A 25696-nucleotide genomic window follows, 5' to 3' on the forward strand; every position below is an offset into this window, starting at 1 on the left:
GCTGCATCAGACAGGCATGGAAGAGGCTCCGCTGGGGCCTCCTTAAATTCCTGCTGGGAAAAGCAAGTGGAGGTGCTCCTTGAAGAAACAGGGGGATCCCACCGATCTCAGGGGTTCTGTTCTGGCCTGCGGCCCTGGATCGTCCAGCCTGGATCGGGGTGGGGAGCAGACCTCGCCCTTATTGGCTGGGGCTGAGGGTGAGGGTCCCGTTTCCCCAAAGGCCTAGCCCGGGGTTCCAGCCACAGGCCCCACTGGGCAGCGCCCGGCCCCGCCCCTCCAGGCCTGGCACTCATCCTGAACCAAGATGGCGCGGATGGCTTCAGGCGCATCAGGACACCGGCGCGTCACGCGACCCGCCCTACGGGCACCTCCTCCGCTTTTCTTAGCGCCGCAGACGGTGGCCGAGCGGGGGAGCGGGGGATCGGGAAGCATGGCCTGGGGGTCGGGGGTTGCCTGGGCGGCGCCGGGGCTGCTGTTCTGGGGCTGCGCGTTGGGGCTGCAGGGCGGGATGCTGTACCCCCAGGAGAGCCGGTCCCGGGAGCGCAAGGAGCTGGACGGCCTCTGGAGCTTCCGCGCCGACTTCTCTGACAACCGACGCCGGGGCTTCGAGGAGCAGTGGTACCGGCGGCCGCTGCGGGAGGTGCGATCTCGGGGCCGGGAGGCGCCCGAAAGCCCGGCGATGGGAGTAGGGGAGCCCGGGCCCCCCGCAGGCTCCTTCCCCTGGGCGTCTCCGAGCTGGGGGCCCGCAGGAGGTTAAAGGTCAACGGGCTTGTGGGCGCCAGGTTGGGGGACGGGGGAACGGGAGCACCCTGGAGGGCTGGGGCGGATTAGGCAGGAGGAGAAAAGGCTCCTGCCGAGCCCTTTCCCGAGGCGAAGGCTGAGTCTGTGCAGTGTCCTTCCTTTCAATATTTATTTTTAATTTTTTTAAATTTTTTTGAGACTGGGTTTGCACCTGTCTCCCAGGCTGGAGCGGAGTGGCGCCATCCTAACTTCTGAGCTCAAGCGATTCTCCCGCCCCAGCCTTGCAATTTAGCTGGTGCCACCACGCCTGCCTAATTAAAAAAAAAAAAAAAAAAAATTATCTGGGCTCGGTGGATCACACCTGTAATCGCAGCACTTTGGGAGGGGAAGGCGGGCGAATCACCTGAGGCCAGGAGTTTGAGACCAGGCTGGCCAACATAACAGGGTGAAACCTTATCTCTACTAAAAATGTAAAAATTAGCCAAGTGTGATGGTTTATGCCTGTAATCCCAGCTACTTGGGAGGCTGAGTCAGGAGAATTGCTTGATCCCGGGAGCAGAGGTTGCAGTGAGCTGAGATCAGGATGCCACTGCACTCCAACTTGGGCGACATAGTGAGACTACATCTCAAAAAAAAAAAAACAAACAAAAAAACTAATTTAAAAAAAAAAAAAAAGATGTAGGGTCTCACTATTTACCCAGGGTGGTCTCGAACTCCTGGCCTCAAGCCATCCTCCCACGTTGACCTCCCAAAGCGCTGATTACTGGCATGAGCCACCCACACACTTCTCTGGCCACAGCGGCATGCACTGCACAGAGCTGGGCCCGGGGATTGGGAGGAGGTGACAGTTTACATGTCCTGAGGTCAGCTCTGCCGAGGCAGGAAGTCCTTTGGTTTTCAAGGTTCACATATAGGACAGGACGTGACATCAGGCCGAGGACGCCACCTCTGTTCCCCTCCTGACTTGGATGTGGTCAGCAGAGAAGTGGAACTGGGTGAGGTCTGGGCCGCTTTTGCCTGGTCTACATCCTCTTTTTCTGACTTTGCAGCATTCAGTACAGGAGGGAGAGAGGAGGGGGCTGGGTGCCAGTGTGCGCCCCACTCACGGTGTCCTAAGCAAAGCTCCCCCCATTCCTCCAACCAGCCGTCCTCCCTGTGACAGGCAGTGGCCATCTTAGTCACGGGTCTGAACCTTCTTGCCTCTGGCTGGGATGTGGCCCTGGGTTCGCTCCTGTCTCAGGAGATATTGTGCCCCATCCACTCTGAGGAGGAACTCCTGGCTCCACTGGCCCAGGTGCACAAACCGCCCTGGCAGTTGACCTGTCATCAGCAAGTTATCTGTCTGTTCTGCCAAGGGTCCTCGCTATGTGTCCGGGCTTGTGCCAGGCCTGGGGGCACAGCTGTGCAGCACACTTGTCCTGGACCCCTTTGGGGGCCTAGGAGCTGAGCCCGGCTCTTCTCTCCACAGTCAGGCCCCACCCTGGACATGCCAGTTCCCTCCAGCTTCAATGACATCAGCCAGGACTGGCGTCTGAGGCATTTTGTTGGCTGGGTGTGGTACGAACGGGAGGTGATCCTGCCGGAGCGATGGACCCAGGACCTGCGCACAAGAGTGATGCTGAGGATTGGCAGTGCCCACTCCTATGCCATCGTGGTCAGTGTGGTCAGGAGCACGCAGGGCGGGTGGGTGGGCATGGCTGCTGAACAGCATGGGACCTCCAGCTGTCACCCCAGCGTGTCTGCTGTGGTGGGATGGTGGGGGGTCCTGCCCTGCCCTGGGGGCTGTGCCCTGTATAGGGGGATAGGTGGCCTGATCTACCCCATTGGGATGTCATTCTTCCTGTCTGGCTGGAAGGCCCCGGAGCCCTATGCTGCAGGTTATGTGAGGGAGTGCCCGATAGCAGAGTCCCTCCTCATGCCCTGACCTGCCGCCCCCTCCCCATATCTCCTGTGTCTGCAGTGGGTGAATGGGGTCGACACGCTAGAGCATGAGGGGGGCTACCTCCCCTTCGAGGCCAACATCAGCAACCTGGTCCAGGTGGGGCCCCTGCCCTCCCGGCTCCGCATCACTATCGCCATCAACAACACGCTCACCCCCACCACCCTGCCACCAGGGACCATCCAGTACACGAACGACACCTCCAAGTGGGTACCATCCTGCTTCCGTTGCACACACCCACCTTCCCGCCCCACCCCGTGGTCTTCCTGGTAGGGACCGGGTGGCCTTCACAGAGTGGAGGCCTTGGATCTGGGGAGGCCAGGGAGGCCTGTGAGCTGAGGTCAGTGGACCCAGGGCAAGGGCCCAGCGAACCACAGTCCTCCCATCCTAGGTATCCCAAGGGTTACTTTGTCCAGAACACATATTTTGACTTTTTCAACTACGCGGGACTGCAGTGGTCTGTACTTCTGTACACGACACCCACCACCTACATCGATGACATCACCGTCCCCACCGGCGTGGAGCAAGAGTGGTGAGGGCTTCTGGTAGGATCCTCCCTCAGCGGGGCCCAGGGTCGCTCTATTTGTTCCCTGTTTGGAAAGCTCTCCCAGGAAAAAGGTGCTCCCAGCATCTCTACACCCTCACAGGTTCCCATCCACCTATGAAGCTAAAATCCAACCTGTGTGAGCGGACACGGGCTCCTGAAATCACCCGTGTGGTTGACCTCGCTTGGAGAAGCGGGGTCTGGCCTAACGTTACACAGCTTGGGGTGGCAATCCTGTCCCTTCTCTATGGTGCTGCTCTCACTCCATCTCCCCTTGCTACACATCGTGCTCAAGGAACAGGCAGCTTCGCGGGGGCCGGGCATGGTGGCTTGTGCCTGTCATCCAGCACTTTGCAAGGAGGCCCTGGTAGAAGGATCACTTGAGGCCAGTAGTTCAAGAGCAGCCTGGGCAACATAGCGAGGCCATCACTACAGAAAATTAAAAAATTAGCCAAGGATGGTGATGTGTGCCAGTATTCCCAGCTGCTGAGGCAGGAGAATCACTTGAGCCTGGGAGGTCGAGGGTGCAGTGCGCTATGACCACGCCACTGCACTCTGGTCTGGTCAACAGATGGAGACCCTGTCTTTCTTTTTTTTTCTTTTTTTTTTTTTTGAGCTGGAGTCTCGCTCTGTCGCCAGGCTGGAGTGCGGTGGCGTGATCTTGGCTCACTGCAACCTCTGCCTCCCGGGTTCAAGCGATTCTCCTGCCTCAGCCTCCCGAGTAGCTGGGATTACAGGCACCCGCCACCACGCCTCGCTAATTTTTGTATTTTTTTTTAGTAGAGACAGGGTTTCAATGTGTTGGCCTGACTGGTCTTGAACTCCTAACCTCAGGTGATCCACCCTCCTCGGCCTGCCAAAATGCAAGGGTTACAGGAATGAGCCACTGTGTCCAGCTGAGATACCCTGTTGTTTTTTTTTTTTTTTTGAGATGGAGTCTCGCTCTGTTGTCCAGGCTGGAGTGCGGTGGCATGCTCTTGGCTCACTGCAACCTCCGCCTCCCAGGTTCAAGCGATTCTCCTGCCTCAGCCTCCTGAGCAGCTGGGATTACAGGCGTGTGCCACCACGTCCAGCTAATTTTTGTATTTTTTGTAGAGATGGGGTTTCACCATGTTGGCCAGGCTGGTTCAACTCCTGACTTCGGGATCCACTCGCCTCAGTCTCCCAAAATGCTGGGATTATAGGAATGAGCCACAGCGCTCGGCCTGTATTTAAGAACAATTTTTGTTATAAGTTTTTTTCTTTTTAAAAATATATCTTTTTCAGGGTGGGCGCGGTGGCTCACGCTTGTAATCCCAGCACTTTGGGAGGCCAAGGCGCGGGGATCACGAGGTCAGGAGATCGAGACCATGCTGACTAACACGGTGAAACTCCGTCTCTACTGAAAATACAAAAAATTAGCCAGGCGTGGTGGCAGGGGCCTGTAGTCCCAGTCATTTGGGAGGCTGAGGCAGGAGAATGGCGTGAATCTGGGAGGCAGAGCTTGCAGTGAGCTGAGATTGCATCACTGCACTCCAGCGTGGGGGACAGAGCGAGACTCCATGTCAAAAAATAAAAATAAAAATATATATGTGTATCTTTTTCTCTTTCTGAGATGAGGCCTTGCACTGTGGCCCAGGTTGGAGTGCAGTGGTGAGATTATTGACAGCTGTTGTGGGGCCGCGGTTCTAAGTTTAAAAGAATTTAGGCTGGGTGTGGTGGCTAATGCCTGTCATCCCAGCACTTTGGGAGTCTAAGGTGGGTGGATCGCTTTAGCTGCAAAGTCCGAGACCAGCCTGGGCAACATAGTGAGACCCTGTCTGAGAAAAAATAAATAAATAAAATAAAATAAATGAATAAAAAAGAATTTAAAAAAGAATCACACAGCAAAGACAATGCACCATAGAGCAATTTATTGCCAAGGAAAAGTATTTTGGAAGTTAAGTTTAGAATAGCCTGGGTGCACTGGCTCATGCCTGTAATCCCAGCACTTTTGGAGGCCGAGATGGGTGGATCACTTGAGCTCAGAAGTTCAAACCAGCTTAGCCAACATTAGCTGGGCATTGTGGTGTGAGCCTGCAATCCCAGCTACTCAGGAGGTTGAGATGGGAGAATTATTTGAACCCGGGAGGTGGAGGTTGCAGTCAGCTGAGATTGCAACACTGCACTCCAGCCTAGGCGACAGAGCGACACCCCCATATCAAAAAAAATAGTGAAGTGCAAAATGCACAGTTCACCCTGAGACACAGAATTCAGGACACGTTGCTCGTAAGGATGAGACAGCGCCGATTATTACTGGGGAAACTCCGTTTCTGGGAGTCTTCCATGATGAATTTGTAAGGAGCTGGGAAGAGGTGTTACTGTAAGCATGTTCTGGGCTGTCCTCTGGTTGCACATGCGTAGTAGCTGTACATGCTTGTTCACACATCACGTGTCACAGCGCCATGGTTGGCATGTCCGAAAGACACGGTCACTTCCTTTACTACCTACCCTGCCTCAAGATCATAGCTCACTGCAGCCCCGAACTCCTGGCTCAAGCAATCCTCCCACTTCAGCCTCCCAAGTAGCTGGGGCTGCTGGGGCTGCAGGCACGCACCACCATGCCCGGCTGATGGTTTGTATTTTTAGGGAAGAAGTGGTTTCCCTATGTTACCCAGGCTGGTCTTGAACTCCTGGTCTCAAGCGATCCTCCCACCCCAACCTCCTCAAGTGTTGGGATTACAGGTGTGCCCACTGCACCTGGCCAAAAAAATCTTTTTTTTAATTAAAAAAAGCACCAGGTGCGGTGGCTCAAACCTGTAATCCCAGCACTTTGGGAGGCCAAGGCGGGTGGATCACCTGAGGTCAGGGGTTCAAGACCAGCCTGGCCAATATGGCAAAAACCATCTCTACTAAAAATATAAAAATTCGCCAAGCATGGTGGTGCACGTCTATAATCCCAGGTACTTGGGAGGCTGAGGCAGGAGAATCACCTGAACCCCGGAGGTGCAGGTTGCAGTGAGCCGAGATCATGCCACTGCACTCCATCCTGGGGGACAGAGTGAGACTCCATCTCAAAAAAAAATTAAGAAATTAAATTTAAGAAAAGTAACAGAAACAAATGGCTGCCTGGCAGCGGTGGCTGCAGGGTGCTCCCGTTTTTGTGTGACTCGGGTCGTGTCCCTCCCTCAGCCCTGGTCTCTCTTGTTTCTTGCAGGGCTGGTGAATTACCAGATCTCTCTCAAGGGCAGTAACCTGTTCGAGTTGGAAGTGCGTCTTTTGGATGCAGAAAACAAAGTCGTGGCGAACGGGACTGGGACCCAGGGCCACCTGAAGGTGCCGGGTGCCAGCCTCTGGTGGCCGTACCTGATGCACGAACGCCCCGCCTATCTCTACTCCTTGGAGGTAATGGTGGTTTGGGACATGCCTAAGGGAGGTCTTTTGCTCCCATCTGGTGACCCTGGCTTCAGCAGGAGCCCAAGACAGGTTGATGGGCAGGCATGGTCCTCTGAGCTTTCTGATGTTTCTCACCCTTGGTGGGAGGCCCAGATTTTTTTTTTTTTTTTTTTTGAGATGGTCTCACTCTGTCACCCAGGCTGGAGTGCAGTGGCCTGATCACAGCTCACTGCAGCCTTGAACTCTCAGCCTGCAGCAATCCTCCTCCCTTGGCCTCCTGCATATCTGGGACTACAGGCACATGCCACCATGCCTGGCGAATTAAAGAAAAAATGTTTGTAGGCTGGGCAGAGTGGCTCATGCCTCTAATCTCAGCATTTTGGGAGGCTGAGGTGGGTGGATCACTTGAGGCCAAGAGTTCAAGACCAGCCTGGCCAACATGGTGAAACCCCATCTCTACTAAAAATTTGAAAATTTGCTGGGCGTGGTGGTGAACACCTGTAATTCCAGCCACTTGGGAGGCTGAGGCAGGAGAATTGCTTGAACTCAGGAGGCAGAGGCTGCAGTGAGCTGAGATCACACCACTGCACTCCAGCCTGGGGGACAGACTGAGACCGTCTCAGAAGAAAAAAAAACTTTTTTATAGAGATGGGGTCTCAGTCTGTTGCCAGGCTAGTCTTCAACTCCTGGACTCAAGTGATCCTCCTGCCTTAGCCTCCCAAAGTGTGGGAACTCCAGGCATGAGCCACCTTGTCTGGTCAAAGGGAAGGCCGCGTTTTGAAGGGCAGGTCCCCAGGGTCAGCCAGGGAAGGGCAGGTCCCCAGGGTCAGCCAGGGAAGGGCAGAACCTCTGATTGCTGCATCTCTGCTTACAGGCCCAGAGGCGGCTGCTGGGGTGCACGAGGGGCCTTCCTGCCGGAGGGCAGGCCGGATGGGGCTCAGGCTGTCAGGGTGCTCACACCTGGTGCTTTGGCTGTCGTAGGTGCGGCTGACTGCACAGACGTCACTGGGGCCTGTGTCTGACTTCTACTCGCTCCCTGTGGGGATCCGCACTGTGGCTGTCACCGAGAGCCAGTTCCTCATCAATGGGAAGCCTTTCTATTTCCACGGCGTCAACAAGCACGAGGATGCGGACGTGCGTTGGGGCTCCTGGGTCCTCGTGGGGGCTGCTTCTGGTCACCCTCCACTTTCGCCTTCCCTGTGTCCTGCTGTTGAGGGCAGCTCAAGGCAATGAGGCAAATGGCTCCAAATGGAGAGGGGGCTCATGGGGTGGTTCTCCAGGGTCCTGGCTCTCAGAGGAAGTGCAGCTTCGACAGGGACAGGGGTCACTTGGCTCTGCTATCCCCTAGATCCGAGGGAAGGGCTTCGACTGGCCGCTGCTGGTGAAGGACTTCAACCTGCTTCGCTGGCTTGGTGCCAACGCCTTCCGTACCAGCCACTACCCCTACGCGGAGGAAGTGCTGCAGATGTGTGACCGCCATGGGATTGTGGTCATCGATGAGTGTCCCGGCGTGGGCCTGGCGCTGCCGTGAGTCCCCGCCGTGCACCTGCTCCGCCTGCCCAGCCCGGGGGCCTCAGCATGACCCTCTGTCCCTTCCCTCCTGGCCCGCAGGCAGTTCTTCAACAACGTGTCTCTGCATCACTACATGCGGGTGATGGAGGAAGTGGTGCGTAGGGACAAGAACCACCCCGCGGTTGTGATGTGGTCTGTGGCCAACCAGCCTGCATCCCACCTAGAATCTGCCGGCTACTACTTGAAGTGAGTGCTCCCTGCCTGCCCTCAGCTAGACTGGGAAGGAGACCCTGGCGGGTGGCTGGCCTGGGTGGGCGCATGCTGTTCAAGATCAGCCTCCTGTCCAGCCCAGTGGGAAGGCCGTCCATACCGGGACATTCAGGGGACCAAATATCTACCCACCCAAATTGTGGTTTTCTTTTTTGTTCTTTTTATTTATTTATTTATTTATTTATTTTTGAGATGGAGGTCTCACTGTGTCGCCCAGGCTGGAGTGCAGCGGGGTGATCTCCGCTCACTACGCCCTCTGCATCCCGGGTTCAAGTGATTCTCATGCCTCAGTCTCCTGAGTAGCTAGGATTACAGGCACCCATGAACCACTGTGCTGGGTCTGTTTTTTTTTTTCGAAATGGGTTCTCACTCTGGTTGCCCAGGTTGGAGTGCAGCAGTGCAGTTTTGGCTCACTGCAGCCTTGACTTCCCAGGCTCAGGTGATACTCCTGTCTCAGCCTCCCAAGTAGCTGGGATTCTAGACGTGTGTCATCACGCCCAGCTAATTTTTGTTTTATTTTTCATTTTTTGGATACGGAGTCTCCCTCTATTGCCCAGGCTTGAGTGCAGGGGCATGATCTCAGCTCGCTGCAACCTCTGCCTCCCAGGTTCAAGTGATTCTCCAGCCTCAGCCTCCCGAGTAGCTGGGATTACAGGCACGTGCCACCACGCCCAGCTAAGTTTTCTTTTTTTGAGATGCAGTCTCACTCTGCGGCCAGGCTGGAGTGCAGTGGCACAATGTTGGCTCACTGCAACCTTCACCTCCCAGGTTCAAGTGATTCTCATGCCTCAGCCTCCTGAGTAGTTGGGATTACAGGCACATGCCAACACACCCTGCTAATTTTTGTATTTTTAGCAGAGACAGGGTTTCACCATTTTGGCCAGGATGGTCTCGATCTCTTGATCTCGTGATCCGCCCGCCTCGGCCTCCTGAAGTGCTCAGATTACAGGCATGAGCTACCACGCCTGGCCAACTTTTGCATTTTTCAGTAGAGACGGGGTTTCACTATGTTGGGCCAGGCTGGTCTTGGACTACTGACCTCAGGAGATCCACTTACCTCAGCCTCCCAGAGTGCTGGGATTACAGGCGTGAGCCACCGTGCCCGGCTAATTAGAGACTGGGTTTCACCATGTTTGCCAGGCTGGCCTGGAACTCCTGGCCTCTAGTGATCCTCCTGCCACACCTTCCCAAAGTGCTGGGATTACAGGTGTGAACCACCACACCTGGCCCCCTTTTCTTCCTTACAATCGTGCAGTTCTAACTCAGCGTTCAGAGTTGGATTTTTCACTTGGGGTAGAGGCAGGAGAGGTGGTAGAAATGCTTCTTGACTCATACAGCACACCCCAATTTCATGCAGTGCTTTGGGCTGAGCCAAGTCTGCAGCAGGCAGAAGGCTCTGAGAAGATGTTGCAGCCTGGGCCAAGGACAATTCAGAGCTCGGGGGCACAGGGGCGTGCTCAGCAGGACTGGATGGACAGGCCCTTTGTTGCGAAGGGGAAGACTACAGGCTTCCAGGAGCAGGTGCCTGACAGAAAGGCTTCTTTGGGAGGTGGCCAGAGGAGATGCCTGTTTTCTGGGGCAGGATTTGGAGGGAGCCACCCAGGCTGGAGAGGTTCAGCCAGGCTGTCACAAGGCTTTGAAGTTTCCCATCTGAGAGCCTGGCTATGGAAGAGTGTGGGTTTGGAACTTGAGGCTAGGGGGTTCTGTTCCGACCTGTGCCAGCCACAGCCTTCGGATGGGCAGAGCAATGATGGGGGAGGGCGTAAAAGAAGAAATGAACTGAGGAAAGAGAAGAGGAAAACAGGCTTCAACAACAGTCTAGGCTGGGTGCGGTGGCTCACGCCTGTAATCTCAGCACTTGCGAGGCCAAGGTGGGTGGATCACCTGAGGTCGGGAGTTGGAGACCAGCCTGGCCAACAGATATTGAAACACTGTCTCTACTAAAAATAAAAAAGTTAGCAGAACACAGAGGTGGGCGTCTGTAATCCCAGCTGCTTGGGAGGCTGAGGCAGGAGAATCGCTTGAACCCAGGAGGTGGAGGTTGCAGGGAGCCGAGATCATGTCATTGCACTCCAGCCTGGGCTACAGAGTGAGATTTTGTCTCTGAAAAAAAAAAAAAAACAAAAACAAACAGTCTGTACTGTGGAGGTCTCGGGCAGGTGCTGGGAGCTCTGAGCACAGACGGGTCCCTCTGTTGGGTTTTCTTCCTTTCTAAGGGCCATTTCTTCTTATTTATTTATTTATTTTTTGAAATGGAGTTTTGCTTTTGTTGCCCAGGCTGGAGTGCAATGGTGCAATCTTGGCTCACCGCAACCTCTGCCTCCCAGGTTGAAGTGATTCTCCTGCCTCAGCCTCCCGAGTAGCTGAGATTACAGGCATGCATCACCATACCCCGCTAATTTGTATTTTTAGTAGAGATGGGGTTTCTCCGTGTTGGTCAGGCTGATCTCGAACTCCCAACCTCAGGTTATCTGCCTGCCTTACCTCCCAAATAGCTGGGACCACAGGCGTGTGCGGCCATGTCAGGCTAAGTTTAATTTTTTTTTTTTTTCCCCAAGATGGAGTCTTGCCCTGTTGCCCAGGCTGGAGAGCACTGGTGCAATTTTGGCTCACTACAACCTCTACCTCCTGGGTTCAAGCAATTCTTCTGCCTCAGCCTCATGAGTAGCTGGGATTACAGGCGCATGCCACCATGCCCAGCTAGGTTTTTTTTGTATTTTTTGTAGAGAGAGACTTTTACCACGTTGACCAGGCTGGTGTCAAACTCTTGACCTCATGATCCACCCGCCTCGGCCTCCCGAAGTGTTGGGATTACAGGTGTGAGCCACCATGCCCTCCCCTAATTTTTAAATTTGTTGTAGAAACAAGGTCTTGCTATGTTGCCCAGGCTGGTCTTCAACTCCTGGTCTCTAGTAAAACTCCTAAAGTGCTGGGATTCTAGGTGTGAGCCCCCTTGCCCGGCACTTGCACCATTTCTCTGTGGAAGCGTCTCCACTCCCACTGCCCAAGACCTGTGGACTTAGATTTGAGTCACTGCTGTGTGCCTTGCACCTAGCCCCATGCCTACCTCCCAGCCTGCACTCCCTGTTTGCTTGATGCATTAATAAATATCCCTCCCAAATCTGCATCCATCCACCTCCTGTGTTCAAGAGCTGTTTCAGGCAGTCAACCTCATTTTTGCCAGTGTCCAGCCCAGTGACCTCAATCTGTGTACCTGGAAGGGTGACTACTCCTCTGGGGGGATAGGATTCAGAGATGGTGGGAGAAAGAGTGATGTTAGAGAGCTCGGTCTAGGACTAGAGGATCATATGCCCTTACGTAAAATAATCTTAAATTAGGGAAGAAAGCAGCGACTCCATGCTTTGTTTTGTTTTTTTTTCCCCTTTGTTTTTGTTTGTTTGTTTTGAGACAGGGTCTTGCTCTGTGGACCAGGCTGGAGTGCAGTGGCACGATCTTGGCTCACTGCAACCTCCACCTCCCGGGTTCAAGTGATTCTTGTGCCTCAGCCTCCCCGAGTAGCTGGGGTTACAGACGTGTGCCACCATGCCTGGCTAATTTTTTTTCTTTTTTTTTTTTTCTGTTTTCTTGAGACAGAGTCTTGCTCTGTTACCCAGGCTGGAATGCAGTGGCGCGATCTTGGCTTACAGCAGGCTCCGCCTTCCAGGTTCACACCATTCTCCTGCCTCAGCCTCCTGCGTAGCTCGGACTATAGGCGCCGGCTACCACGCCCGGCTAATTTTTTGTATTTTTAGTAGAGACGGGGTTTCACCGTGTTAGCCAGGATGGTATCGATCTCCTGACCTCGTGATCTGCCTGCCTCGGCCTCCCAAAGTGCTGGGATTACAGGTGTGAGCCACTGCGCCTGGCTGCTAATTTTTGTATTTGTAGTGGAGATGGGGTTTCACCATGTTGGCCAGGCTGATCTTGAACTCCTGACCTCAAGTGATCCACTTGCCTCGGCCTCCCAAAGTGCTGGGATTACAGGTGTGAACCATCGTGCCTGACCCCATGTTGTGTTCTGGCGGTGGAAGATGGGACAGAGAGGATGGGAGGGTGTCTGAGCCATTCCTGGACCAAAGGAACCTGTTTCTTCTGCCTTTTGTGGACAGGATAGTGATCGCTCACACCAAAGCCCTGGACCCCTCCCAGCCTGTGACCTTTGTGAGCAACTCTAACTATGCAGCAGACAAGGGGGTGAGCCTGGGGGTCCCCACCCCACTTCTCCCTACCTTTGCCTGGGCTTGTCCTGAAGCCTGCTCATGGGAACAGCTGGAAAGAACCATGCACTGCCAGTCTGGGTTTTATTTCATTTTCTTTTTTACTTAAAAAGATAGAGACGGGGTCTTGCCATGTTGCCCAGGCAGGTCTCCAACTCCTGGGCTCAAGCGATCCTCCTGCCTCGGCCTCCCAAAGGGCTGGGGTTACAGGTGTGGGCTACCACACCCGGCCGCAGCCAGTCTGTTTTCACAGATGGTCTTTGGGTTAATGAGAATTCTCCCCCTGCTTACTCGCCAGGCAGTGTGGCTTTCTCAATCCAAGGAGGCTGGGCATAGGGAGATGGGATTTGTTTGCTCAGTTTGGACTCAGCATTTTTTGCACTTCGATTTAATAGACTCATAAAATGTCAAAGGTTTAAGGGAGCTTAGAGCTCTAGGGGAAGTTTTTATGAAATGCCAGATCTTTGCAATCTGAGATCCTGATTTAGTAAGTCCAGGGTTGGAACTTGAGTTTTTCTTTTTCTTTTGTAGAGGCAAGGTCTTACTCTGTTGACCTGGTTGGAGTGCAGTGGTGAGATCACAGCTCACTGCAGCCTTGAATTCCTGAGCCCAAGTGATCCTCCTGCCTCAGCCTCCCGAGTAGCTGGGACTCCAGGTTTTCACCACTGTGCCTGGCTCATTTTATATCTTTTTGTAGAGGTGGGATCTCACTATGTTGCCCAGGCTGGTCTCAAAGTCTTGAGCTCAAGTGATCTCCTGTCTTGGCCTCCCAAAGTGCTGCGATCACAGGCATGAGCCACAGTGCCTGGCTGACATTAGCATTCTTTATTTATTTATTTACTTTGAGATGGAGTCTTGCTCTGTTGCCCAGGCTTCAGTGAAATGGTGCAATGTCAGCTCACTGCAACCTCCTCCTCCCAGGTTCAAGCAGTTCTGCCTCGGCCTCCTGAGTAGCTGGGATTACAGGTGCATGCCACCACACCCAGCTAATTTTTGTATTTTTTAGTAGAGATGGGGTTTTGCCATGTTAGCCAGTCTGGTCTCAAACTGCTGATCTCAGGTGATCTGCCTACTTCGGCCTCCCAACATGCTGGGATTACAGGCGTGAGCCACTGCACCCGGCCAGCATTTTTACGAGAAAGAAGTGTGTTCAGGACGCGTTAGAAACTAGCCAGTTGGACACAAAAACCCCTGGTGCTCAGCCGTAAGCACCGCTATGCTGAAGCTTGGGGTGGTCCTACTCGGTCTTCTCTGCCCTGGTCCTTGGAGCGACTTTTCCAGGCCATCTTCAGTCCACAGTGCTGCCTTGTGAAAGCTGCCTCAAGATTCTCTGTGACAGCCGGGCATGGTGGCTTACGCCTATCGTCCCAGCACTTTGGGAGGCCGAGGCAGGCGGATTACTTGAGGTCAGGAGTTCAAGACCAGCCCAGCCAACTGCTGAAACTTCATTTCTACCAAAAATACAAAAAAATTAGCCGGGCGTGGTGGCACACGCCTATAATCCTAGCTACTCGGGAGACTGAGGCATGAGAAGCACCTGATGGTGGGAGGTAGAGGTTGCAGTGAGCTGAGATCGCACCACTAACGTTCTAGCCTGGACGACAGAATGAGACTGTCTCCAAAACAAAACAAAAGATTTTCTGTGAGAATGACTGCATCGGCCCCTCGAGTGGGAGCACTTCTCCAGGGCAAGGTGAGGGGAAGCCCAGTGATGGGAGTGCTGCCTGGAGAGGAGTCAGTTCCAATGGCGGGGGCCCTGGGCTTTGGCTGAGGACTGCGCCTTGGCAGCTGCTCTGCCTCTCACAGCCCTTCCCAGCTGTGCACGTTGTGAGCATCAGCACGGAGTCACAGGCCTGCCTCCTTTGGGCCACTTTGTGACCATGTTTCCTGCCTATGGAGCAGGGTAATTTCAGGATCTAAATTGGTGCACTTGGATGTTCTCAGTCCCAGGAGGCAGCTGTTCCCATTCTAGGTTTTTGTTTTTTTGTTTTTTTTGGTAGAAATGAGGTCTTGCAATGTTGCCCAGGCTGGTCTCAAACTCCTGGGATCAAGCGATCCTCCCATCTTGACCTCCCAATGTGCTGGGATTACAGGCATGAGCCACCGTGCCCTGCTAATTTTTTTACTACTATTTTTTGTAGAGCTAGGGTCTTGCTGTGTTGCCCAGGCTGGTCTTGAACCCCTGGCCTTAAGCCATCCTCCTGCCTCAGCCTCCCAGAGTGCTGGGATTACATCCCCCCTTACCTTCTCTGCCAGAGGGACCCCCGCAGTGTGTGAACGCTGAGTCATGCTGTCTTCTGGGTGCTGAATGGGCTCTGCTGCTCTGTTCCTAGGCTCCGTATGTGGACGTGATCTGTTTGAACAGCTACTACTCTTGGTATCCTGACTACGGGCACCTGGAGTTGATTCAGCTGCAGCTGGCCACCCAGTTTGAGAACTGGTATAAGAAGTATCAGAAGCCCATTATTCAGAGCGAGTATGGAGCGGAAACAATTGCAGGGTTTCACCAGGTAAGCAGTGTTGAGCTTTCTGCTTGTGTGTTGTCTCAGGGCAGAGATGTCACTCGCCTCTTCCAGCCTGCCCTGCGCCCACTGCACTGCTCCCCTCGCTTCAGCTTTGGGCTCTCCTCCCACAGCCCCATCCACGTTCCCTCCCCGCCAGCAGCCAGGCCTGTGCCCCACTCGCTTGGTCCTCAGAGGTGGCCCCCTTACTGGCTTTGTTACCAGACAGCCTTCTATCACCCGTGCCCAAGTGGTCTTCCTAACAAATCCAAATGTGTATATGTTTTTGAGACCAGATCTCTCTGTCACCCAGGCTGGAGTGTGGTGGTGCGATCACTGCTCACTGCAGCCTTAACCTCCTGGGCTCAAATGATCCTCCCACCTCAGCCTCCTGAGTAGCTGGGACCATAGGCACATGCCAACATGCCTGGCTAATTTTTTTACTTTTGTAGAGATGAGGTCTTGCCACGTTGTCCAGACTGGTCTTGAACTCCTGGCCTCAAGTGATCTGCCTCAGCCTCCCAAAGTGCTGGGATTACAGGTGTGAGCCTCTGCGCCAGCCACAGATGAAAATTTTGGGAGTCCTTTCATTGGCTCCCCCAGGCCCACAGGACAAAGCCCTAACCTCTGGTCAGGACACTCAGTGTCCTCTGCTCTCTCCTGGGTTTTCATCCCCTTCTCCCCTTACTCCCGGCCACTGATCTGTTTCCACTGCCCTCGCTTGCTCTCCTGCTCTTGCTTGAGCTGTTTCTTCTGCCTGGAATGCCCATGTGGGCACCATAATCACCAACTAAAAGATCCTTTTTCTTAATTTTTATTTTTTAGAGATAGATGGTGTCATCATAGCTCACTGCAGCCTTGAACTCCAGGGCTGAAGCAATTCTTCCACCTCAGCCTCCTGAGTAGCTGGGATTACAGGCATGTGCCACCACGCCCACCTCATTTTGTATTTTTAGTAGAGATGAGGTTTTACCATGTTGGTCAGGCTGGTCTTGAACTCCTGACCTCAAGTGATCTGCCCTCCTTGGCCTCCCAAAATGCTGGGATTAGAGGCATGAGCCACCATGCCAAGCCCCAGCTCTGAATTCTTAAGAAACTCTTGAGAGGGTCTAGGTCAGTGCTGATAGAACCTCCGCAGTGCTGGGCGTGGTGGCTCACACCTGGAATGCTAGCACTTTGGGAGGCCGAGGTCAGAAGGTCTCGAGCCCAGGAGTTTGAGAACAGTCTGCGCAACATAGACCCCATCTCTACAAAAAATTTAAAATTAGTTGGGCATGGTTATGAGTGCTTGTAGTCCAAGCTACTTGGGAGGCTGAGGTGGGAGGATTGTTTGAGCCCAGTAGGTCGAGGCTGCATTCAGCTATGATTGCACCACTGTACTCCCTCCCACCTGGGTGACAGAGTGAGACCTTGTTTCAAAAAATAAAAAAAAAAAAAAAACTCTTGCAATGATGGAAATGTCCTATATTTGCACCGTCTGAAATGGTACACACTAGCTACACATGGCTACTGAGGTCTTGTTATATGACTAGGATAACTGAATTGATTTTGTTTAATTAAAGAAATTTTTTTTTGAGACAGCCTCACTCTGTTGCCCAGGCTGGAGTGCAGTGGCATAATCACAGCTCACTGCTCAACCTCCTGGGCTCAAGCGATCCTCCCTCCTTAGTCCCAAGTAGCTTGAGCTGCAGGCGTGCGCCACCACGCCTGGCTAATATTTTGACTTTTTGTAGAGACTGGGTCTCACTGTGTTGCCTAGACTAGTCTTGAAATCCTGCCTCGACCTCCAAAAGTGCTGGGATTACAGACCTGAGGTACCATGCCCAGCCCGGTTTGGTTGAGTTTCATTTAATTTAATTTATATATATATGTATTTATGTTTATTAGAGAGAGGGTCTCACTGTGTCACCCAAGCTGGAGTGCAGTGGTGTGAACACAGCTCACTGTCGCTTTGATCTCTGGGGCTCAAGCAGCCCTCCAACCTCAGCCTCCCAAGTAGCTGGGACCACAGATGTGTGCCACTAGGCTTGGCTAATTTTTGTACTTTTAGTAGAGATGGGGTCTTGCTATGTTGCCCAGGCTGGGCTTGAACACCTGGGCTCAAGCAGTCCTCCCACCTTAGCCTCTCAAATTGCTGGGATGACAGACATGAGCCACTGCACCTGACCGAAAGACATATTTTTACCTGTAGTATAGTTTAGCCTTAAGACTGTATCAGTAGATAGAGGTGGAAAAGTAATGTGAAACAAATATCAAATTACGTTTATAAATCAGTTGCTCATTAAGGTTGGTTTTCTTTTAAACCTCCTTTTTTATTCTGGATTATATCATTTCTTGGCTGTCTTTACCCCAGCATCAGTGAGTCCTGCAGTCACTATAGCCCCCTGCAAAGACAGATATTTTGATCACCATCAAGTGGATCTTTATTTTTATCTAACATTTACAATTCTGCCAGTTCTGACTCTTACATTCTCTTTGCCTTGAATCCCAGGATCCACCTCTGATGTTCACTGAAGAGTACCAGAAAAGTCTGCTAGAGCAGTACCATCTGGGTCTGGATCAAAAACGCAGAAAATACGTGGTTGGAGAGCTCATTTGGAATTTTGCCGATTTCATGACTGAACAGTGTAAGTGGCAGTTTGGCTCATGGGATAATGTACCCGTCCTTATTTTTTCAGGTTGCCTTTCCAGTTCTGGCCATTTCGATTGTAAGAATATTGGAAACAAAGTGGGGAAGCTGGTTTCATCCATGTAGGTTGCGTTGAGAATTTTCTAGGAAAAGTAAGTTGTGTTTAGGAAGCAGGAAAGCAATCAGGCCCCCGCCTCCCAAATACGGTCAAAAAGCGAACAGGAGAGTCAGCTACAGTGAGACGGAAATGGCTGGCGTGCCTTTTCCATGTCTATTTTGTAGCCAAGGAGGAAGGAAAAACGGGTCCTCCTCATGGATTTACTTGTGGGATACACTATTATTCCATAGAAGGGTACAAAGCCTGAGAAGCTTAAGGTATTTCAGTCTGTTGTATATTACTTGCAAAAAGCAGGCTTATCAAATACAGGTGAGTTTCAATGCATCTTGAATTTGGCAGCATTTAAGTCTTCAGGCCGGGCATGGTGGCTCACGCTTGTAATCCCAGCACTTTGGGAGGCCAGGGTGGATTGCTTGAGTCCAGGAGTTCAAGACCAGCCTGTTCAGCATAGCAAGACCCCATCTCTACAAAAAATAAACAGATTAGCTAGGTGTGGTGGTGTGTGCCTGTAGTCCCAGCTGCTTGGGAGGCTGATACAGGTGGATAACCTGAGCACAGGAGTTGGAGGCTGCAGTGAACTGTGATTGCACCACTGCACGAGAGCCTGGACAACAGAGTGAGACTTGTCTTTAAAACACAAGATTGGTCTTCAAAGAGAATAACATCTGCGCTGTAATGTGAGGATGGTTGAGGGGCTGCCAAGTTCGCAATGAATGTGTTGCATTTCTTCTTAGTTTATGGACTTACCATAAACTGAAGATAGCAGTTTGGTGGGTTGGAGAAGCATATGGTAATGGTGGAAATTATAATACATTACTTACAGGGGAGGACAGGCCTTTGAAAGGTAAAGCTTAAAAGTGAGAATGGAATACGGATGAATGAATGAACAAGATGAGGTGAGAAGGAGGAAGTAAAGGGAAAAGGAGAACAGAAAGCTCTCCTCTGCATGGCACCTGTGATAAATGGTTTCTGGGGACATCCCTGATGGCAGTTTTGTGGAGAGGCGTGAGGCTTTATGTGGTAAGAAATGAGCTGCAGGCTGGGCGCGGTGGCTCACACATGTGATCCCAGCACTTTGGGAGGCCAAGGCGGACAGATCACCTGAGGTCAGGAGTTTGAGACCAGCATGGCCAACATGGAGAAACCCTATCTCTACTAAAAATACAAAATTAGCCGGGTGTGGTGGTGCATGCCTGTAATGCCAGTCACTTGGGAGACTGAGGCATGAGAATCGGTTGAACCTGGGAGATGGAGGTTGCAATGAGCTAAGATCACACCACTGTACTCCAGCTTGAGCGATAGAGTGAGACTTTTTTTTTTTTTGAGACGGAGTTTTGCTTTTGTTTCCCAGGCTGGAGTGCAGTGGCGCTATCTCAGCCTACTGCAACCTCCACCTCCCAGGTTCAAGCAATTCTCCTGCCTCAGCCTCTCGACTATCTGGGATTACAGGCATGCACCACCACACCCGGCTAATTTTTATTTTTAGTAGAGACGGGGTTTCTCCATGTTGGTCAGGCTGGGCTTGAACTACCAACCTCAGGTGATCCGCGCATCTGGGCCTCCCAAAGTGCTGGGATTACAGGCGTGAGCCACCATGGCCAGCTGAGACTCGGTCTTAAAAAGAAAAAAGAAATGAGCTGCATCACGTTGGGCAAGTCACCTAAGCTTTTCATAAGCCTGTCCAGGGGGGATAATGCCACCTCCTTGTGGGTGTTGTAAGGGCTGCATTTGATGAAGTACTTGGCAGTGCCTGTGTTCACTTATGGAAGAAAGAGTCTTGAACTTTTTGGTGGGGAAGGCCTCCTTTCCATTTAACATTTCCATTTAGTGGTGGTCTTACTGGGGACAGAGAAAGTCCTGAGAGCACAGCCCTGACAGGTCGTTGCCAGCTGTGCTCCTCACCAGGCTCAGCTCAGGGCTAATGACCACTGGTGGTGGGTGCTGCAAAGCTGGACGTCAGCCCCGGTGGACTTTGAACTCCATGAGTAGGTCCCACGCAGGGACCTGTGGATGGTCAGGACCCTGGCTCCCACTAGGCGCTATCTCTTCAGAAAGGCCCAAGCCTTTTCAAGGGTAGCTGTCCCAGATACCCCCAGCCCTCTGCCTACCCAGTTACCAGACAGTTGGGTACCCAGCATGTAAACCTTAGTTTGCAAGTAAAAGATCAACTTTTAGTGCTTTTTTTTGGAGATGGAGTCTCACTCTGTCGCCCAGGCTGGAGTGCAGTGGCACGATCTCAGCTCACTGCAACCTCTGCCTCCTGGGTTCAAGCGATTCTCCTGCCCCAGCCTCCTGAGTAGCTGGGACCACAGGCACCCACCACCATGCCTGGATAATTTTTGTATTTTTAGTAGAGATGAAGTTTCACCATATTGTCCAGGCTGGTCTTGAACTCCTGACCTTGTGATCCTCCTGCTTTGGCCTCCCAAAGTGCTGGGATTACAGGCATGAGCCAATGTGCCTGGCCAGTTTTTGCATTTTTAATAGAGATGGGGTTTCCTCATGTTGGCCAGGCTGATCTTGAACTCCTGACCTCAGGTGATCCACCTGCCTCAGCCTCCTAAAGCACTGGAATTACAGGCGTTGGCCACCACACCTGGCCACTGTTTTGAGTTTTTCCCGTAACAGACTAGAATACTAGAAATTAACACACCAGAGAACCTGGGTGTTTGGGCAGAGCAGTGGTATTTAAATATTTCAACCCATAAATTGTCACTTCAGAGCAAGCATCCTGAAACTGTAAGAGGACATTTGGCTGAGCATGGTGGCTTGTGCTTATAATCCCAGCACTTTAGGGAGGCCGAGGAGGGCAGATTGCTTGAGCCCAGTAGTTTGAGACCAGCCTGGACAACATAATGAGACCTTGTCTTTACTAAAAAATAAAAATAAAAAATTACCGGGCATGGTGGTGCTGGAGAGGCTGAGGCAGGAGGATCCCCTGAGCCCAGGAGGTTGAGGCTGCAGTGAGCTATGATTGTCACCGCATTCCAGCCTGGGCAACAGGGAGAAAAAAGAAAAAAAAGACATTTCTATTTAGTGCCTACCTTGGCTCCAGACTGGTTCTAACTTGACCCATCAGAAGTCATCTGAATCGCTTTGTGTCTTTTTTTTTTTTTTTTTTTGTAGCACCGCTGAGAGTGCTGGGGAATAAAAAAGGGGATCTTCACTCGACAGAGACAACCAAAAAGTGCAGCGTTCCTTTTGTGAGAGAGATACTGGAAGATTGCCAATGAAACCAGGTATCCCCACTCAGTAGCCAAGTCACAATGTTTGGAAAACAGCCCGTTTACTTGAGCAAGAATGACACCACCTGCGCGTCCCTTACTCCCCGAGTCAGGGCAGCTTCCACAGCAGCAGAACAAGTGCCTCCTGGACTGTTCACGGCAGACCAGAACGTTTCTGGCCTGGGTTTTGTGGTCATCTGTGCTAGCGGGGAACACTAAAGGTGGAAATAAAAGATTTTCTAGTATGGAAATAAAGAGTTGGCATGAAAGTGGCTACTGAAAAGCATCTGAAATCATTTCTGTGCGTCGCGCTGTTTTCAGAGCCTTAACTGTGTGTGGACTTTTGAGAAACTGCTGCTCCAACACCCCCACCACGTTCAGAGCAGCTGGTTCCCGAGGGCGTCTGCAGGAATAGCCCCATGCTCCTAGGGCCACCATGTTTGTGTAGCACACGGGGCCAGCCTGGACAGGGAGTGAGGACAAGACTTTCACAGCTGCTGCTCGACTCCTCAGATGAGCTAAAGTCCCACATGTACCAACAAACTCATAGAAATGCTGTCGTTGCAGCACTTAACAGGGTCTGTGTGCCAGTTTCCACATAGTTAAGCTGGCAGTGTCTGAATTGGAAGGTTAGAGGTAACTGGTTCTCCCAGAACATTGTTCTGACCTCAGCCATAGGGTCTTGACAGAAATGGACAGATGAGTGTAAAAGCCCATTGGCTTTATCATAATGGATGCCACTGAATGTGACAAGACCTCCTTAAACAACTCTGCCTATAAATCAGCATTCCATGCCTTTACACTTCAAAATGACACCACCTGCCCCCTCCCAGAGCACAGTCTTTCCTTAAGGAATCTGTCCTCCCTGTCTTCCCAGGCTCCAGGAAGGCAAGGATGGTGCATCAATTCTGATTTGAAGTATATGCTTTGGAAAAATATTCCTTTTGGTGTCCAGTCAGTTGAAAGACAATGAACCAATACAGTTTTGTTTTGTTTGTTTTGAGACAGTCTTGCTCCATCGCCCAGGCTGGAGTGCAGTGGCTCAATCTTGGCTCACTGCAGCCTCCACCTCTGGGGTTCAAGCAGTTATCCTGCCTCATCCTCCAAAGTACCTGGAACTACAGGCACCTGCCACCATTCCCAGCTAAATTTTAAAAAATATTTTTAGTAGAGATGGGGTTTCACCATGTTGGCCAGGCTGGTTTTGAACTCTTGACCTCAGGTGATCCACTCGCCTCAGCCTCCCCAAGTGCTGGGATTATAGGCGTGAGCCACTGTGCCCGACCTCCAATATGGTTCTTGCTATAGAACTTGATTTTCCCCTCTCTTGTGGTTGAGCCCCGTGTCTCCACACAGACCCTCCTTTTTAGCTTTCCTGTGCAAGCTCCATGAAAGAAAGAATAAAGTTAATTTCACCTGGTTTTATTAGGCATCGTCAGTCCATTTTTTAAAAATGAGAGTGTAGTCTGTTCCAATTAGGAATCTAGGGCTTCTATATATTTTTTGTTATCAACTTCTCTTTAGTTTTTCAAAGGAATCAAGTTTTGTGTTCCAGTATGTCAAAGTATAATGAATAAAACTTAGTTGACAAACATGAAGAAAAGTTAAATGTAATAGACACATTTAAATGGTTTACAAATTAGGGTCAGTCCTTTTTTTTTTTTTTTCTTGAGATGGAGTCTTCCTCTTTCGCCTAGGCTGCAGTGCAGTGGCGTGATCTTGTCTCACTGCAACCTCCGCCTTCCTGGTTCAAGCAATTCTCCTGCCTCAGCTTCCTGAATAGCTGGGATTACAGGCGCACACCACAATCCTGGCTAATTTTTCTGTATTTTTTAGTAGAGGCAGGCTTCACCATGTTGGCCAGGCTGGTCTTGAACTCCTGACCTTAGGTAATCCACCTGCCTCCGCCTCCCAAAGTGCTGGGATTACAGGCGTAAGCCATCGTGCCCGGCTGAATGTGGTCTCTTTGAATGAAAAGAGTCAATGCTTTGAACGTCATTTGAAAGTAATGAATTTAAGGAGAGGACACATGTATGAAGGAACAGTGATTCTGGGCGCACAGCTAGTTACTGAGTTATTTCACCAGAAATTTACCTTTAGTGAGAGCAACTAGCTGTAATGCAAAACCAAATGAAATCCTCCAAATCACCTAGATTCCCTAGAATTTATCATCTAACCCCAATTCCTCTTATTTCTTCAAATGATATTTGTGAACATCAAGTCAATAAATGGCTTCATTTGGAACAAATCACTTAAGACGAAGCATGGAATTACTGCTAAAAACAAATGTTTACCCTTATCTGTCCTTTAACACTGGTGGCTAGTAATGCTGCAGTGTTCAAATATTCAGTCTAAAAGAAGCAAAACAATCTTCTAATTTTATAACACTGGTGATTCCCCCCTCTTCTGGGCAGAATAGGAGGTATAGAAGGGAATCTGAATTCTCCAGGGCAAAAAACACCCAATTAACACCCACCAGGGTTCTGTTACTGAGATACTGGCATTAGAATGCTGTTATGACAGGCAGTACGTGTTCCTCTCTCAGTGAGAAAAAGGGTATTAATTCGACTGGGCCATAGGAATGTGACCAAAATTTTTATACAACTGAAACAGTGGTTTCCCCGAGGCTTAGAAAAGCAAAGGAAAAACTGGAAGGGTCTGGCTGACCATTTTCCCATGTTTTCTCAGGTAAGAGTTGAAGACATTTGCAAGAATGCAACATCAAGACAAGCTTTAACTATACTCTGTTGATTGATACAAAATAGGATGCAAAACCATTGGATATTGGGACACGAGGAACTTGTTTAGCACAACCGATGTTATGTATACCACAATTTTAACCATTAGACCATTTCCACTGTAGCTTAGAAAAAAGAACCAGAGGACTGCCTTGGTAGAGCTGGATGCGCTGCTACAAGATGGGCTCACTGTCAGCGCTCAAACTTGAGGACTTCTTTCTCCATAGACACCAGATGGCCAATCAGTACTTTCTAGAGTTCTTTAACTACTTCAGAATACAAGAACAGTACATACCTACTCCAACAGCCATTGAAAGATTCACATTCCTGGGAAAACACAAGTCTTGATGAAATCTTGACTTAAGCTCTCTTTTAAGAAACTGGTTGAAACTGGTGAAAAGTTCATTACAATTTGGACTTGATACCTGCCTCGGGCCAGAAGACCTACGTTGCATCAATTCTGAGTCAGTTGGAAGCTACGGAATTGTTGCTGACTCTACACATTTGAGTTTATAGAGCAGAGCCTGTCCCCTCCCTTCAAAGAGAAGGCAAATAAAGCACTCAAGAGATACTGGTCTCATTGACTATTTTTAACATAAAATGATTAATCAGGTTGGAAGCAAAAACATTACTGCTGCTTCTCAACCAGAGAATTAAATGATCACACAGGACCCTTCTGCAGAGTGCAGGTTTTCTACCTGACGGTGAAGAAAGGAGGGAAGGACACTTCTTCTGCCCAAGGTCAACACACAAAATATTTGGTTTGAGATTTAAGACAGAAGGCACTTTTAACATTCTGATATCAGATGTTAACCATACAAACATCCTGTCACAATTTCATTTGGGTGTACTCAAATCCCCTTACAAAATTCTTCTTACTGCATGTGTGTCATTATGAGAGCAGTGGCGACATGAGCAGATTTAGCCTTGAGATGTGTCTACCTGTTGCTATTCTCCCGATGAAGCAAACTGGGCAGCATGTCAGCCCCGAAGGTTACAAATCCAGTATTTGACGGCAAAACAATTAAATTAGACATCTGAGTGGTTAGTGCAGAAAGAAACAATTAGCAAGAACACTGACTCCCACTCTGGAGTGACAGGGCTTGGACTGGTCTTTTCCATCCTAATACTCTTTGCTTGACTGGCACCACTGTTAAGGAAAAATATCTGCATGAAAATTCAACTGGTGGAAGAAACTTTACCTAAAGTGCCATGTTTATACTTCCAGCTTCTCTCCAAAGAAAAATACCCATTTTCCCATCCTTAGTGTCCTGAAGGCCTTGGACTTGAAGGTCTGGCCACATGACTCATTCTGTATGGTTAACAATTGGCCGTTTTATGACTGAACACAAACTGGACTTGAACGTTCCAATTCAATTTTTTCCTTTCAGAAGAGGGAGATGAAAAGGGAACCGACCACCCTATTTTTTTTTCACCCTATTATTTGCTGCAACCACGGCTGCCAGTACTTTTCACAAGATGCTGTGTATAGGCTATTTTCACTATCTCCTCAGTCAACGCTGAGCTGACAGTTCTTCAGTGCTACACTCCAACTAAACTGTACAGTAAGTTCTGCAGAAATGGATCTAATATTTCTACCTTTATAAGTATCAGATAAATGGATTCTAGTTGAATCCACATGTTTAAATCCATCGGCTAAAAACATACTACATATTGTAAACATGGCAATATTTAATACAGTATCTATTCTAGAATATTTTCATGTCATGATCACATTTGTTATACCTGAAATTGAATTTATACACATTAAAGAATTACTAGCAATGGTGGCTTACTTTACAATTGAGGGCAGGGGGCTAGGGCTACATTTTATCATTTCAGAAACATCTTCAAAGTAAAGTTAAAGCTTGTCTTTGGCTCAGCGTGTCCTTTTTGTATCCATACTTAA

General features: G+C 50.6%; 1 protein-coding gene across 1 annotated transcript; it reads left to right on the forward strand.

Moving 5' to 3' along the window:
* Positions 1-386: 386 nt before the first annotated feature.
* Positions 387-21332, forward strand: LOC129040945 (beta-glucuronidase-like). The gene is given in 14 exon segments (XM_054495893.2): positions 387-640; positions 2210-2395; positions 2702-2886; positions 3072-3209; positions 5837-5841; positions 6400-6587; positions 7560-7712; positions 7927-8105; positions 8190-8336; positions 12470-12554; positions 14911-15087; positions 17570-17705; positions 20952-20974; positions 20976-21332. Coding segments are annotated over 14 exon segments (1956 nt in total). The 5' UTR covers positions 387-430; the 3' UTR covers positions 21120-21332.
* Positions 21333-25696: the final 4364 nt, after the last annotated feature.

This window comes from Pongo pygmaeus, chromosome 6 (assembly GCF_028885625.2).
Source record: "Pongo pygmaeus isolate AG05252 chromosome 6, NHGRI_mPonPyg2-v2.0_pri, whole genome shotgun sequence".
NCBI classification, from domain to species: Eukaryota; Metazoa; Chordata; class Mammalia; order Primates; family Hominidae; genus Pongo; species Pongo pygmaeus.